The 15,983-nt window shown below is 34.9% G+C and overlaps 1 protein-coding gene across 3 annotated transcripts in view; it reads right to left on the reverse strand.

Moving 5' to 3' along the window:
- LOC136835524 (uncharacterized) overlaps positions 1 to 15,983 on the reverse strand; it is a 363,691-nt gene that overhangs the window by 12,565 nt on the left and 335,143 nt on the right. For all 3 annotated transcript variants that reach the window (XM_067099132.1, XM_067099143.1, XM_067099120.1), the window contains one exon: positions 3,371 to 3,470. Coding sequence is in view for 1 of the 3 variants with exons in the window: in XM_067099120.1 (XP_066955221.1) it covers positions 3,371 to 3,470 (100 nt within the window). In the remaining 2 variants the exon portion in view is untranslated. The remainder of the gene's footprint in view (positions 1 to 3,370; positions 3,471 to 15,983) is intronic.

Below are 15,983 nucleotides of genomic sequence, written 5' to 3' on the forward strand. Positions count from 1 at the left end.
TAAGTCAGTAATGTTTATTGCGTGATCTTACACGCCTGGTAATTTTGTTTCTATTTTATTTCATCTCTAGCAAAGAGAATGAGCGTCGGCAAGTTCAAGTAACCGTTTGGTAAACACATCGAAATGGATTTTATACTTTCAAAAATCCGTTAAGATTAACATTTTCTAGTACCAGGCTTTCCTTATTATTGATTAAACATGCGTTTGCTTATCACATGACGTCATCGTGTTTATGGGGAGACGTATAAATGCAAGGGTTGTGAGAGAAACTGGTGTTAACAAGCAAGTGCATCATGAAACAAGACATACAAATCGTGGACGATCAAGATGCATGAGTCACGCAACAGCTGTGTAAATGTTTGCCAAGGTGCAAATGCTATCTGCTGAATTGAAATGGAAAGGGGGATTATGGCGGATGGCGCAAGAGGGGTTAGGAGAAGCGTTGACTGACAGCTTGGCTGCAGGAAGATTGAAAGATAAAAATCAAGATGGAACCTCGCGGAGGGGAGAGAGATGTGTGAAGTGGATAAAAGAAGGAATATGGTCAGAGAGAGATGTTGCTTTTTAAGGGGAATCAAGCAGCTCGTCCTACCTGAGGTGCATTAAACCCAAATATTTCTTAAGGCGGCGCTGTAATACTGGAGCAGTCTTCAACAGCAATAGCAACGCAAGTAAGCGAGCTGATACACTCAGAGGTCCACGGTAACCATTTCAGGTCCTATTTGGTAGAATTCTATTCTAACCGCTCATTGAAGGAGTTCCATAGTAAATGAAATGACTTTAGCAATGAAATTATTATTTCTGGCTCGTAGAAATTCTCTCGCTTTAACCAAAGAAAGAATTATTTCTGACTTCACTTAGAACGTGTTGCCATCTAAAAAAAAATGTTACCGATCAACTTTTGTTTAATCGTCAACGCGATTCTTTAAGTTCGGAAGATTTCGTCCAGTCAAAACACCAACTCAGACCGAGATATTTCTTATAGTTTTTATATTAATTAATATTAAAGGTTAGAAAGGACCATGAATAATATGACAAATATGAAAAACTGATTAGCAATACGCTTCTCATGTTGAGTACTTACAACTCTAAAACTTTCGGGATTCTGGTTTCAAAATCTGAAAAAATACAAAGCTCATGTCTAGTCACCTAGAGTGACCCGGGTTTTACAAATTCACCACGTAGATTGACCCAAAATGTTATTTTCTTCTTCTATAATAAAACGGTAACCATGAATATGATAAAATCCTCTAAAACACACACTGAAAAGGAAGCCATCAAGATTTGAAGGAATCAAGAAATGCTGTGTCGTGGAGACGACGAAAGTTACAACGGAATACACAGTATTTCAAAATAAATCTACAGATTTCTTCTAGTCAAGGCATTCATCACTTTACATTGGAGTGACGTACATATTTAAGTCAAGGTTTGAAGAAATGCAGAGCTACAGTACCAATTTAACTCTTATGCTATCATAATGTTCTGGTGGCATTCGAACTGACGATTATGTGCAGAAAGGGAAGCTTGTGTTAGACTGTGCGGTAGGGAGAGTGATGTAGAGGAAGAGTCGGTGTCTAGGGGAAGAAAAGTAGGGATGTATGAAAGAATAATTGAGCCAGCTTTCCTTCCCTCAAGTGAAGTTGAATGCATGTGCATATGAGATTAAAAAGGATGGGAGCCGTGAAGATGAACTGCATGCTAAATATGTGTCGAGTAAGAAGGGCTGGAATGGTGGGAAATGCAGGGATAAGACAACAAAAGTGATGTATACAATTCGAGTGTCTGAAAGAAGGAGGATAAGGAAACCAAGAAAGTATTAACTGCATAGTGTAGATGAAGCATTTGTAGAGAAAACAGGAGTAAGAATGATATAGGTGAATTGAGCAATGTTTGTAAGGTGGGTGGGGAGGTGGAGAGGGAGGGCGAATGGACGGCAAAGGTACGATGCAAAACTGATACACATTCTATGAAGGCGTGTGGGTACATGATGCGAGTAAGTTTCAGTAGTTTCTTCACACTTGAAGCTCCAGGCTTTCAAGAAGAGGTGGAGGACGGCACTGGAATTTATCACAGGATAATATTTAGGTGTACTGTCTAGATTCTAAACTCTTAATCTAGGGTATAAGTCCCCACATCTCCAAGCATACAACTATAGAATCATAAGTTTGGATGATAAGTATACTACGGACGATCGAATGTTTCCCAAATAGTTGGCTTATCGTATTTGAGTGATGGTGTATGAAATGCTTATGTCGATGCACGAAATGACACAAAGATGTTTCCCCCCAAAAAGACTCCAGTCCAGGATCTAATCCAGCATTTAAATACGGATAACATTCTACGTGGAGTGCAGAGATTGTTATTCATAATACAAAGTTGCAAAGGAAACAAAATGAAAGATAATGGCGAACACTGGTTTTTGCGGTTGAAATGCGGAAAGCTATCCCCCTCGAGTTTTCTGATCTAGGAACTGCCATGGGAATTACTGAGTCGCGACCGTCAATGGTTACTAACGGTTACCTAAACTTCGTGTTCCAAGGCAGTGGCTTACGAGAAATTTGAAGAGGACAGAACGCCTTTTTTTTTAAAAACCTGCAATTAAGTATTCCAGGGCAGATATGAATTTTTTTTATTAGCTTAAATAAAAGAAAATTTTTCTAGCAACCATTTACACAATCTGTGTAAATAGTTACATGCTGGTATTTCAAAATTTTTATTTTGAATTTTTTTCAGTTCTTTAATTGCCATTGTTCCCTGAGCAGACGACGCCAAGGACAGCAAGATGCTATTATAAATCCTAAGCTTACTGGAATCGAAAGGGATTAAAGCTGTAAAGGAGCTGGTATATAACGTCTACGGGTACGAGTGACTCAGATGAAGAGAGAGAATTCCACGGAAAAAAGGCTCCTAATTTTTCTGCCTTATCTCATTTTTGCTTGTTTGTAAACAATATACAAATTAAGCATCAATAAGAATCAGATAAAATAAGAGAGAGAGAGAGAGAGAGAGAGAGAGAGAGAGAGAGAGAGAGAGAGAGAGAGAGAGCGGAATTTTTTTCAGGAACTGTCCTGATTTTCAAATAAATAAAGAGATAATTATACGAAGCAACAAACTTTCCAAGTCATTAATAACAGATTTCAAGTTTTGGGGTTGAAAACCTTTCAGCATGACAATGATACTAATCATGTAAATAAAGTTTGATTTGATGAGCTTATGAAATTTGCAAGAAAAGTTTTTTCTTAAAAAAAAAAAAACACTTTCCACTGGGTACAACGACTTCGCTACAGTACAAAATAACACCTATTATAATAAAAGGTTTAAGACCAGTTAGCACAAGCAGTTAATGGCAAACGAGGAAGCTCACACTTACTTTTCTCCTCTTTTCTGAAGTGGGATCCAGCGTCGAAACCGAAGTTGTAGTCGTCCGGGCCTTTGGTTTGAGGTACTGCCGTGGCTATGCCTAACGTAGCCTGTTTTCAAGAAAAGAAAATACATCAGTCCATCTAAGAAGTACAAGAATTTGTTCGAGTAATTTACTCTTGAATATTTTAAGATTGCAGATCAATTTCCAGACTCCTACTGAGAGCATATTTATTGTTAGATTGAATATAAATTGATTCATATGGCTATTTATTTGTTTAATATGAAATGAAGAATAGATATAGAGCACACACCAACACAGAAGACTGAGGAGACTTGAAAATTTCTTAATCAAAGTCACAAATACTTAACTATTTTTGATAATCACTATATTCTTTAGAGTTTTGCCTACATGATATTTCTCATCAGTATCTACTGTATTTCTCATAAGTAATCGGACCCAGGTTCGAATCTTGGTCGAGGCCATAACGGTACCGGCATGTTCCACCAAAACCACAAGACCTCTACTGACATAAGCAATGGTTTATGAACCTGATGATTATTCTACTGTGGTGGTTGCTGTAGGGGATGGAGAAAGCAAATGGGACTGCCAAGATTAGCCAAATTAGCTTGATAATGGAAAATATTGCCAAGGCCCGATAGAACATTTTATTTTGCGGGCTTTCGAAGTATAAAATGTTCTTGCAATATGCTAAAATTACCAAGTAGCTGCCCTAATACTGAGACTAGGTCAAGTTATTAGCAGGGTATCAAACGTTATTGCCTTCAACAGATAACAAAGAATGTCTGAAATATAGATCTATTATAGCTGATCATAGTACAGAATAATAATAATAATAAAAATAAAACTATCAACCTAGTACATGACAATATTTGCGTGGAAGAGTAACTATGTCTTGCAAACATTAAAGAAAGAGCGCATGAACAAGAACATTCTTGCTGTTGTGAGCGACCAAAAATAAACACGTTCGCTTTCACACACCGTTGGATTGAATACTTTATATTTTCTTTTTCCGGGGTCGGGAGCGATCATGCAACGAAGATAGATAGTGATGGCCCCATCCATTACAATAATGTGATGGGCAGACCGCCACCTTGAAAAGGATGGGGCTAAATGATAGCCTGTGTTTCACCTACTCATGATGTTGACTATTGACTTATAATGACGGAACCTTCGTGTAATGATTAGTTTGTTCTCCGTCTCCCTTTCATTTGTTTGTCTGTCTTATGTTTGCAAGGCATTGTTTGCAAGAAGGTTGACTCGCAGGAACATAGATGGGTACCTAGAGGTAATGGAAGCTAGGTAGAAGGGAGGATAGAAAATGGAAATTGCATAGACAAATGAGTGTAGTTTATGATTATTTGCTTTCACAATACACACACACACACACACACACACACACACACACACACACACACACACACATATATATACATATATATATATATATATATATATATATATATATATATATATATATATATATATATATACTTGTTTGTCACTAAATAGCGTGTACAATATATTCAGCTAGTCGCCTTAGCTGAAAAAAAAAAAAAAAAAAATATATATATATATATATATATATATATATATATATACATAAACACATATGTATATACACAAACACACATATATATATATATATATATATATATATATATATATATATATATATATATATATATATACACAGGCAGACAGGCAGATTGACTGATAAACACACAGTCTGAGAACATTACTGATACAGAAGTGCATCGCTATTCCTTGCTCATTTAAACTCAAAATAATTTGATAAACAAAACCATATTTCGTGACATATTCAAATGATCAATCAAACCTAATAATGTTCATATTTTATTTAAATGAATTAAACGTTAACCCTTAGGTTTGATGGCTTGTCAATCTTTTGTCATATGTACTAGTGTAAAATTACAATGCTTGGGTACTACGAACTACAGAGGCATGATATGAATGTAAATTGATACAGAGATCATGGAATAGCAAGTATTCATTTGGATGAGCGATACTTAGTTCATTATGTAAAGTTATGTCTGGAAGTTTGGAAGATTCTTCATTTCATTCCAGATATACATTAGTATTTTTTCGTACAAAAGGTTTTCCCGTTGAAAATAATAAATAAAAGACTACCTCACATACTAATCAATCTGTGTCGATGGCCTTTGTTGTTGTGGCACCAGGGAATTAATAACAAATTAAAATCATGATAATTACTACGTATTACGTTTCAATTTACAAAACAGATTTGGAAACCATCTCTGGGTATTACAGACGTTTCACTGACGAAAAAAAAAAATAGGATACACTTCAGACGAACTTTGAAGTTAAAATTGTCAAAGACATGACAATTTTAAACCTCCAAAATATAATGTTTTGCTTTAGCGATGTGGTATTTTGAAAACTGTTAAAAGGTTAGCTGGAACCACTGTCCCGTTGCGGAAATGTTGCCCAACGGCCGCAAAGAGTTGTGTCAAATATTGTTGCTTACAGGATTTTAAAAAAAGAATTGTGACACTGGACCTGCTATAAGGATTTGTGTTGGTTGGTCTGGGAGGTAAAACTCGCTGCCGAATTCATTCAGACAATACTTGCAAGAACTTCCAAGCTCATTTCCAGTGGTTCTGAGGAGCTCTGTATTCAGGGTTTTCTTGAAAGTCTGATTACGTATACTTAACCCCGAGTTGAGTTCTGTCCGTCCCAGACGAAATAATGTGCTAGACAGCAATAAAAAAGCTGCTGAAAGTGGAATAGCTCTAAACAGATGCAGTAGCAACAACAAAAACTACAGTATAATAATAATAATAATAATAATAATAATAATAATAATAATAATAATAATAATAATAATAATAATAATAATAATAATAAGATGACCAAAGTTCTCCGAAGGTCTGTTTACCTTTAGCAAAAACATTAAGAAAAAATGAAATTCATAAACTATAAGAAGTAGAAAGACGATACTCTGTTATGAGCTATAACCGAATATAAAGGTTACTGCTTTATGCAAGAAATATACTCTTTTTTAAGAGAGAGAGAGAGAGAGAGAGAGAGAGAGAGAGAGAGAGAGAGAGAGAGAGAGAGAGAGAGAGAGAGAGAGAGAGAGAGAGAACGCAGCCATCTTAGACCATTCCAAAAATTTTATTTAAAAATCGATTGCAAAGTTTTCCTAAGAACTTTCGAAAGACTCTGAGGGTAAAAAAAAAAAAAAACTGCTAGCACAGGACTGCAGAGCAATATAAAGAACTATTTCACCTCTTAGGTTAAGCTTTTAATGGAAACGTGTTTTCTCAGGCCTTTGGACAAATTCAAGTTTCCTCAATTTGAAGGCATGATTATTAGCATTTTACAGCAAATTTATGGAGTTACCTGCAACGTAGCTGCAAAATGAATTTATTTAGTTTGATCTTAGTCTTTACATATTATCACATGGTTGCCGCAGCAGCTGGATGAGGAATCTGCGTCATTGCCGTCACAAAGACTAGGCGAAATTGGGAGTAACAGATAACAAAATGAATAAATAAATAACTAAATAAACAAATTCATGAGAAGCTACAAGTAAATAAACTAAGTGACGAGTTAGACATTTTCTTGGTCACTGTGATTCATTCACTGGTTGGTTACACGTGAAATATTTTTGCCAACTTTGGGGAATGAAATACTTTTTCACAGAAAAAAAACATACCCAGGGAGCATCCATGTTAACGATTTAGGGTTTCTTCTTTACGCAATTTTACTGTAATGTAGCGCTCACAGACTATTTATACAAATCTCACTAACTGACTCAAAAAATTTGAACATTTTCAATCCACAGTGGAATTTCATAAAGCAATGCACATACTGTATGTAATAAATATCAGGGAAGGACTTAAAAACAACGTGCAGATATTAGTCAGTTTTATTTTATATATATATATATATATATATATATATATATATATATATATATATATATATATATATATATATAGATATATACAGGAAATACATATAAAGTGGTTAATATTCCATAAATGAGCCAGATGCTTCATGAGTTTCCAACGGTTCCTTTTTTTCAATCCACATAAAAAAAAAAATGGGTTAATATTCCATAAATGCCAGGCTTGTCAGTTACACTTCATGAGTTTCCAACGGTTCCTTTTTTTTCTGAAAATATTTACAACCACATAAAAAAAATTTAATGGGTCAATTTTTTAACAAGCGTCTCCTGCAATATGTAAGTTCACTACTCTTTAGAACCCATGGACAAATCAGCTTCAACTCCCTTTCCAGTGCAAATGACAGCACGGGCAATAACAGCGAAGAGCTCCTACGCTGGATACGTCCCCCTTTTGCCATTCACATACCCGAGGAGAGGGAAGAGACCTGAGGAAAGATGATGTTGATATTACGGCGACCTCAAGTGTGATTACCTAAGTGACCCGCGAGAGTAAAAGTGGAGGGATCATGCGAGGTCGCGGCAGTTGAAAACCTGCGATGGAAGCCGACTCCTAAGGACCATTTTGCACCTGGCAACCGAGACGATGATTGGTTTTGTCTTGAGAGAAGCTGGCGAAGGCGAAAGATCTCATAACCGGGAGATGGAATGTGAGCGGGACGTAAAGTAACGGCGCCAACAGGATGGGGAAAGAGGCGTTCATTCTGAATTTTAACCTTAGGACTAGTGTTCCATCTGATGGAAAAGAAAGGTGTTTGTTTTGCTATGAAGAGAATTATGATTGATGGTTGAAAATGTTATAAGACATCATTTCAACTGAGGAAATCAAGTTACTGGAAATGGGACAGAACATTTCAAACGAGGAAATTTAGTGAAAGGCAATAAACTGATAATCTTTAAAAATAAATAAAAAAAAAGACTAAGCATGGAAAGATAAAAAGCCTGGATTTGAGGAATCAAAGAGAAGATAGACTACAAAACAGACTGTAAGAAACGATGAAGATCTTTAAGGATAATTATCAAGGCCTTCCAAGTGAAGGCCTCGAGCCACGGGAGATAACGTGTTGTGGATAATTAATCGGAATATTTCGTGCAAATGTGCAGTGAAAGGGCTTTCGGAAGACGTTAAAAAAAATCATAGCGCTTGAGAAGAGGGGGAAAATATAAGTTTTGAAACAGTTGTTAATAATAATAATAATAATAATAATAATAATAATAATAATAATATGAAGGGAATAGACCCTCTTTTAAACTGGTCCTATTAAAACAGGATGGCTGTATTATGCCAGTTGCTGACCAACATCGCTGAGCCCGAAAAGCGAATTATAAGGAAAATAGAAAAGATACTGTATAAGATAAATTCGCATAATATAGCCATCCTTTTTAATATAATAATAATAATAATAATAATAATAATAATAATAATAATAATAATAATAATAATAATAATAGCAACTCAGGATTAATGAAGCTTTGGTTTTGTAAATGAACATTTCGTCAACATATCCGTAACCGCTGGCCACCAAATCGTAATTTTGTAACCTTCAAAATATGATTACACTTTATTATAGTCGGGGCTTTTAATAACCGGCACCAACGTTGCTAATTAGCCTTGATGAATGGCTTTTGTGGTTTCCAAAACCTCTTTCCCTTTACGGAATAGGATTCGATCTTCCTTTGAAAGCGTTGAATCCCATACGCTGATGCGATGCTGATTGTGTCTCGTTAACAAGGCTTTGTAATCACCTGCATTCACTCCGGCCAATAACAGTTCGTGACTGAAGGCTTCTACCTGACCCCAGTTAAAGAGAGAGAGAGAGAGAGAGTAACCTTCTCCAGCCCTTGGTGCTATATTTAGGAATAGCATTCATTGATTTGAATGTGGGCTTTTGCGCATGCGTTACTCCAAAAAAGTGTGTATAATATTTTTGGGATGACCCTAGCAAAGTGCCTATAACTATTCTGTTAAAGCATATAATTTAATAGGTTATATTTTTTTTGTTTTTATAAAGCTATATTTCAAAATTAATAATAACTATGGGAAGCACTGACATTTTACAATGTTACACGTTAGAATAAGTATGATGGATCATTTCAGCACCTGGAGGACAGCACATTATCAATCGTACGACAAGAACACAATAAACAGATCAGCGTGGACTCGGGTTCTTACTGCACATGCAGTCTTCACCAAACTCTCCAAAGCTTTGTATTAATCTCGCTGGAAGGAAAGTACTGAGTTAGAATCGTTCTTCAAATAGTATCTTTTTTTTTTTTTTTTTTAAGTTTTGGTCAGTGGGCTTTTTAATAACAAAGCAAACAAAGTTACGGTAATGAAGGAAAGTGTTTACAGATTATAGGATCTTTTAAGTGATTTTCGGTACAGTGATATTAATGGGGAAAATTATATGAATATTGGAAGGTAGTTCAGGGGACTGTATTTCAAAGTAGAGAATGCGCAATCTCATGTGGGTTTTAGTATTGCTCCTTTAATACAGAAAGTAGAGAAACTCGAAAGTTTTAATTGTAACCCAGAAAGTCTCTTCAGTTCTTCCGACATTAAATGTGGAAGTTAGAAGAGAATTTACAACCTTATGCACCAATTCTCTCAACGTCGTCTAGGAATTGTCATGAAACCCCACCTCTCCATCCCAAGTAAAATAAAAAAGGTAAATAAAGAAGAAAGACTACAATGAATATGGTGATTAGTTCACCATTATCATCAGCATAACAAGCTCGACCCCAGTAACTAGTAAAAAAAAGAAAAAAGAAAAAGAAAAATGAATGATAACACATTAGCGAAATGTTAAATACCGTCATCATCACAACCAGCCGTAATTAAGACAAAGATGAAGATCTATTTAACACTCATAACCTTAAACAACGGCAATAACAATAACAATACCTAATCTACTGAAAGGGTAAAATTATCCAGAAAATTATTCCTCCCCCCCCCAGTCTTATAGAAACAAGGCATTTTTGAATGTCAACACGTGAATCAACCGGTTCAGTTATTTTGGGAAAGGTCGTTATGGTGTATCTGTTGATAGCAATACTACTTTTCTTCAGTTCTAGCAGCAACAGAAACAAGAGTACTGACATTTTTTTATTGTAACCATTAGGATATATCTCAAGATGGAGTGGTAACGGAGTTTTGTTTTATCAGCAACGTAAGAGAATTGTTCATTTTCAGTCTAAAACAAACATTTATCTTACCAATATAAGCTAAATATAAATGCAAAGAGACAAGCACAGACACAGACACACACCTAAATATATATATATATATATATATATATATATATATATATATATATATATATATATATATATATATATATATATATATATATATATATAATATAGATAGATATATATATATATATAATATAGATATATATATATAGATATATAAATGTATATGTGTGTGTATGTGTGTGTGTGAGCTTGAGTGTATGTGTGCAAGTTTGTGTGTGCATAAATAAACTGCACTGCAACGTCTTATGTTCAAGTCTTTTTTTCCGAATCTGTTCAGCGCAATATCGAGAGTCATCACTAAAGGCTAAGAATCAGTACAAGAATAATCATTCAACAAGAAACCCCAATGACGAAGCGGAAAGGAAAATAAAGACTGCCCTTGCCAAGCAGTCATGGGAATCTTTTGGGTCAAAAATCATCACTCTCAAACGATGATTATAACTTGTGGGTACGACAAATGTTGCGCACGTCGCTGCCTCTTTGATAGACGCAAAGATGTGGCTTGGTTCTTTCGTTATTTCCAGGAATCGTTGCGTTCCTAAGTCTCCAGATTTCCTTAGCTTTGACTTCTAAACAGACTGATATGTCAGTAATTTCTATTTCATCCTTCGTTTTTCAAGTGTACTTGTCATCTAACCAAATTTCTGCTTTTTGAATTTGCAATATTTTCTTAATTCCTCTCTCTATCTCTCTTAATTGAGTTTTCGTCTTCCTCGAGACTGATATTTCCAGCAAAATATTCCTGTTTATATGAAGACGTGCTGTTGTGCAAAACTTCTCCAATCTCATGATTTATTTGAATTTTACTGTCGTATTCATGATAAGAGGATTATTCATTAAAATCTTAATCGGATCGTTATAAATATAATCTTCAGGATAAAGCTGATGACAATGACAGCAGCATTTTTGCATGGGTTAATAATAAAAAAAACAACAACGGAAGACGGAAAACTTGAAGAAATCAAGGTTAACTGTATAGAGGAATAATGAATTTAGAAGAAATCGCAGAAAACTGAACGTTTATAGACGAAGAGCTATAGGTCTGCCTGAATTACCATAATTTAACGTGGATGCATATTTTGTGAGCAGTTCTGAAATAATCACCAAATGGTAGAGCATTTCAATACGTTCACGTAAATAAAAAGGGAAAATGTAGTTGTGGATAGATTTATTATACGCCTTACATGATATCCTTCGATTACAACATCCTAGAGGGATCCCAATGGTGGAAATACAAATAGCAACAAATTATTGCAATAATGATGATGATAATAATGGCCTTGATGAAACTTCACAGATAGTAATAAATTATTGTAATAATAATGATGATGATGATAACGGCTTTGATGAAACTTTACAGGAGTTTTAAAGATAATGATTCGTTGTACTGAATATACCGTGCCCATTTGTTCATGTTACTACATAATTCATTATTTTGGATTTCGTTTCAGATTTTGATTCACATTCTCTTGCCTACCAGCTCGATTAACTGAAACACTGAAGAGTCTCACTATGAATTACTGAGTAGCAGACATAACGTGGACATTCTTGTTTAGGCAACCATCCTCGGCCTGAATTCTGAGAGACATTTAACCCTTTGTGAAAGCAAACGCAGCCTGATAATATAAACAACGGACCAATAATATGTTCCTCAGTTGTTTATCCTTCGCGAACATCGAAATGACGAAAGAGAGAAGAATCCCCCCGCAGTTCCACGAGAGGATTGATAAATCGGACGAGAATTGATAAATTGAGCGAGGAGGCTGAATGTAAATTGCCTCCTGTCCCTCTTTCGGGCGGCTGGTTGAAATGCAACATGGCCATGGCCAAAAATAAACTTACATTGTGAGTGCCTTCCCTTCACTCCTACACCATCTGGAGGTCAGCCGGTGATGATGAGTTACTATCAGATAATAGGAAGTTTGTTTGTGTGTGGGAAGGACCCTGGTGCACGGGCCAGAGACTGTGTACAAAAAGACGATATAACGATTAAATGGACCGGAGAGAGAGAGAGAGAGAGAGAGAGAGAGAGAGAGAGAGAGAGAGAGAGAGAGAGAGAGAGAGAGGAATGTATAAACTTTATGGATGGTTTCGTAACATGCAAACAGAACGAATAACAGGTACTTAGCTAAAAGAATGGTTAAGGTAACATACACTGCAGTTACATCCTTCTGTTATTCTTTTAGGTTATATTGAAAGGTTAAAAATTACTTTTGGAGTCTTTCAAGAAAGGACAACATGGACTCTGCATTTCTCCTTCTTTAAAAAAAAAAAAAAGATATATTCAGGCTATACGTATCTCTTTTCTGGATGCTAGATTACAGATTCACTAAACTCTGACCTGGCTTTCGGAAATCACCCAACTCGTAATCTTATGGCTATAAATGACACAGAATGTATAAAACACAACATACATAAATATTTCCCATACGAGTGTTTAGTTTATAAACACACCAACACACGGAAATAGACAGACTGATAAACAGACAGACAGACAGAAAGACAGACATGTATAAACACACACACACACACACACACACACACACACACATATATATATATATATATATACATATATATATATATATATATATATATATATATATATATATATATATATGTGCATGTGCCACACTGAAAATTAAACGCCGTGTGTAAATATTCGTTTCCAATCGCTTTAGACTATCAATGTTTTTTTAGTACAAATATATCTTTGTTGTCAATATAGTTTTCGAAAGCCTTACTGACCTTTTAATGGGTTCGAGGAAAAAGTTCTTATATGATCTGTTTTCTATGAATGTCAATGTTAATACATGTTATAAAATATCCCCAACTTTATTCCTGTATGTGCCTATGTTTCGCTGAAAAAATAATTACTCTGATATAACTTGACAATAATTTTTTTATTTCAATGTTGAGAAACTTATTATTTTTCTTGGTAAGACTAATAATTATAAATAATTACTTACGTACTTTGTTTAAATTATGTTAAGCATTAATTTGGAATGAAAAGTCTTATTCATGGAAGTTTCATTTTCAACCAGTCTAAGGAATCTAATTAACTAACTGCCTTTAGACATCTAACATACATATACTTTCTCGAAACTGAATAGTGGCTACGCCCTTTCAAGCGCTGACCAGACAACATGACAATAGCAAGGCACAAAGTGATAATAGGAAAAATGACAGACATTGTTCTGTTGTATTTTATTCTCTTCTCAATTTGGATCTCTCTCTGTTTCGCTCTGAATGCTTTATTAAATTTCTTTCCTTACTGAGAATACGGCACCTAATATTCAATTATCCTTCTCAGGAAAACGCATAAACATTTCTTTACTTTGGTAACCGAAAAAAAAAGAAGAAAAAAGACCAATTGTGTCGGGACGGCAAAGTAGGAGGCAAGAAACACGAACTTGCAGGATAGAATCTTGAAATTTATCACCGTCGTCTTCTTTCGATAGATATGTAAATGCAAGATTCAAAGATCGACTATTGCAGTGATTCTCAGCTGGTGGTCCATGGACTATTAGTGGTCCGCGGTGACAATTTAGGTAGTCCACAGAACGTTCACTATATTTGGTAATAAACTGGAGACTGGAACACAAATTTTTAGATTTCTTGAAAATGCAGTAAGAATAATTTTATCCAGAGAAATAATTGACCATTTAATTGTATTGTTCCTATTACAAAAATACAATGAAAACATCCAGGTCTTAACTGTTATGTAAAAAATATATTACAATCCAAAATATTTATTGAAATGAGTTGAGAACCAGTGGACTAATGATTATGATCTTAGGTGAAATCATCCCTCTGTTTCACGAGGTATCTGGTACCTTCGTTACCTAAGTCTCGGAAACTAAGGCTTTGACGGAGCATCATTATTTTGTTTTATCATATCCAAGGGATTTTCACGCTTAGTTAAACTGCGTTACACGTGAAAGCTTATTAGCGATATATAATTCATCATAGCTATTATTTTGACACCGAAAAGAGTTTATCATTAGCCTTTTAATGTTTTTGTGAAAACGTATTCATTCTGTTACCAAAGAAATTTATAAGATAAAAAAAAACAGCCGCCTCAGTAGGGTTGTTTTTCGTGTAGTTGTAAGAATTACAATACGAAAAGTTTACACAGACAGACAGGTGGATAAGTAGACTTCTAGATAATTAGCTTTAGTGCAGCTATCCTATTTTATCTCTTATTGTAAAAAAACGCAGTATGTATAGTTTATAGTACTTAACCTGTCATAATATATTGTATCATATGATTTTTTGATGAATGAATCTATTATGCAGTGAGTTACCATGAATTTTGCCATGAATACTAAATAACACATCACACTGTTCTTTTGACATAAGAACCTAAAAACTCAGCGTCATGGTGATTTATTATCCAATTTTTGGGATGCATTTGTTCTTTTTTATTTATCTTACTTTTTAGTTTTCTGTAAAAGAACACTATTGAGCCGGCTTTGTCTGTCCGTCCTCAGATCTTAAAAACTATTGAGGCTAGAGGGCTGCAAATTGATATGTTGATCATCCACCCTACAATCATCAAAGATACAAAATTGCAGCCATCTCGCCTCAGCAGTTTTTATTTTATTTAAGGTTAAAGTTAGCCATAATCGATATAGGACAGGCCACCACCGGGCCGTGGTTAAAGTTTCATGGGGCAAGGCTCATACAGCATTACACCAACACCACCGAAAGATTGATCAACTTTCGGTGGCCTTGACTATACGCTGTACAGAAAACTCGATTGCTCCAAAGAAACTTCGAAGCATTTTTTACTTTTTTTTTTATCGGCGATGCTAGTTCAATAGCTGGACTTTTTATGACTCGAATGTGAAGACAACTTTAGGGTCTGCTCAATCTCTGTGCCTCTTTTTATGCAGCAATGTCTTTTTTGAGTTAAAATGTTTTCGAAATGAGTCCTTGGTTTTGTTAAATGTTTTCATTCGAGCGCTGGACAGATATTAATACTGAACGAACAAACCCGTAATCAGTTTCGCTGTCTTTGTTGACGGCTGAAATGTTTTTGGCTTCTTAACTGCCGTGTGTCTACATGATGTTTCGAGAGAGATGAATTAACTTTGTTGAACCACCCAGATAAATAACTTTTAGTGGATTTTGGCTATTATACTTAATACTTTGTGAAGGAAGTAGAGTGAATATTTGATTTAATCAATCGATATTATAACCGTCGTTTCGAGAATTTTTTATTAATGACGAAAGGTATATGTTGGTGTACTTAGTGGTCTAACGGAGAATTTTTTTAATTACTATCATATTTATTAATTCATCAATACCATATTAAGAATGTGACTGAGGAGTTTTTTACATGTATTCACAATAAATTATGAATCTTATTTTTATACGAAAATT

Source organism: Macrobrachium rosenbergii, chromosome 4, assembly GCF_040412425.1.
Source record: "Macrobrachium rosenbergii isolate ZJJX-2024 chromosome 4, ASM4041242v1, whole genome shotgun sequence".
Taxonomy (NCBI): domain Eukaryota; kingdom Metazoa; phylum Arthropoda; class Malacostraca; order Decapoda; family Palaemonidae; genus Macrobrachium; species Macrobrachium rosenbergii.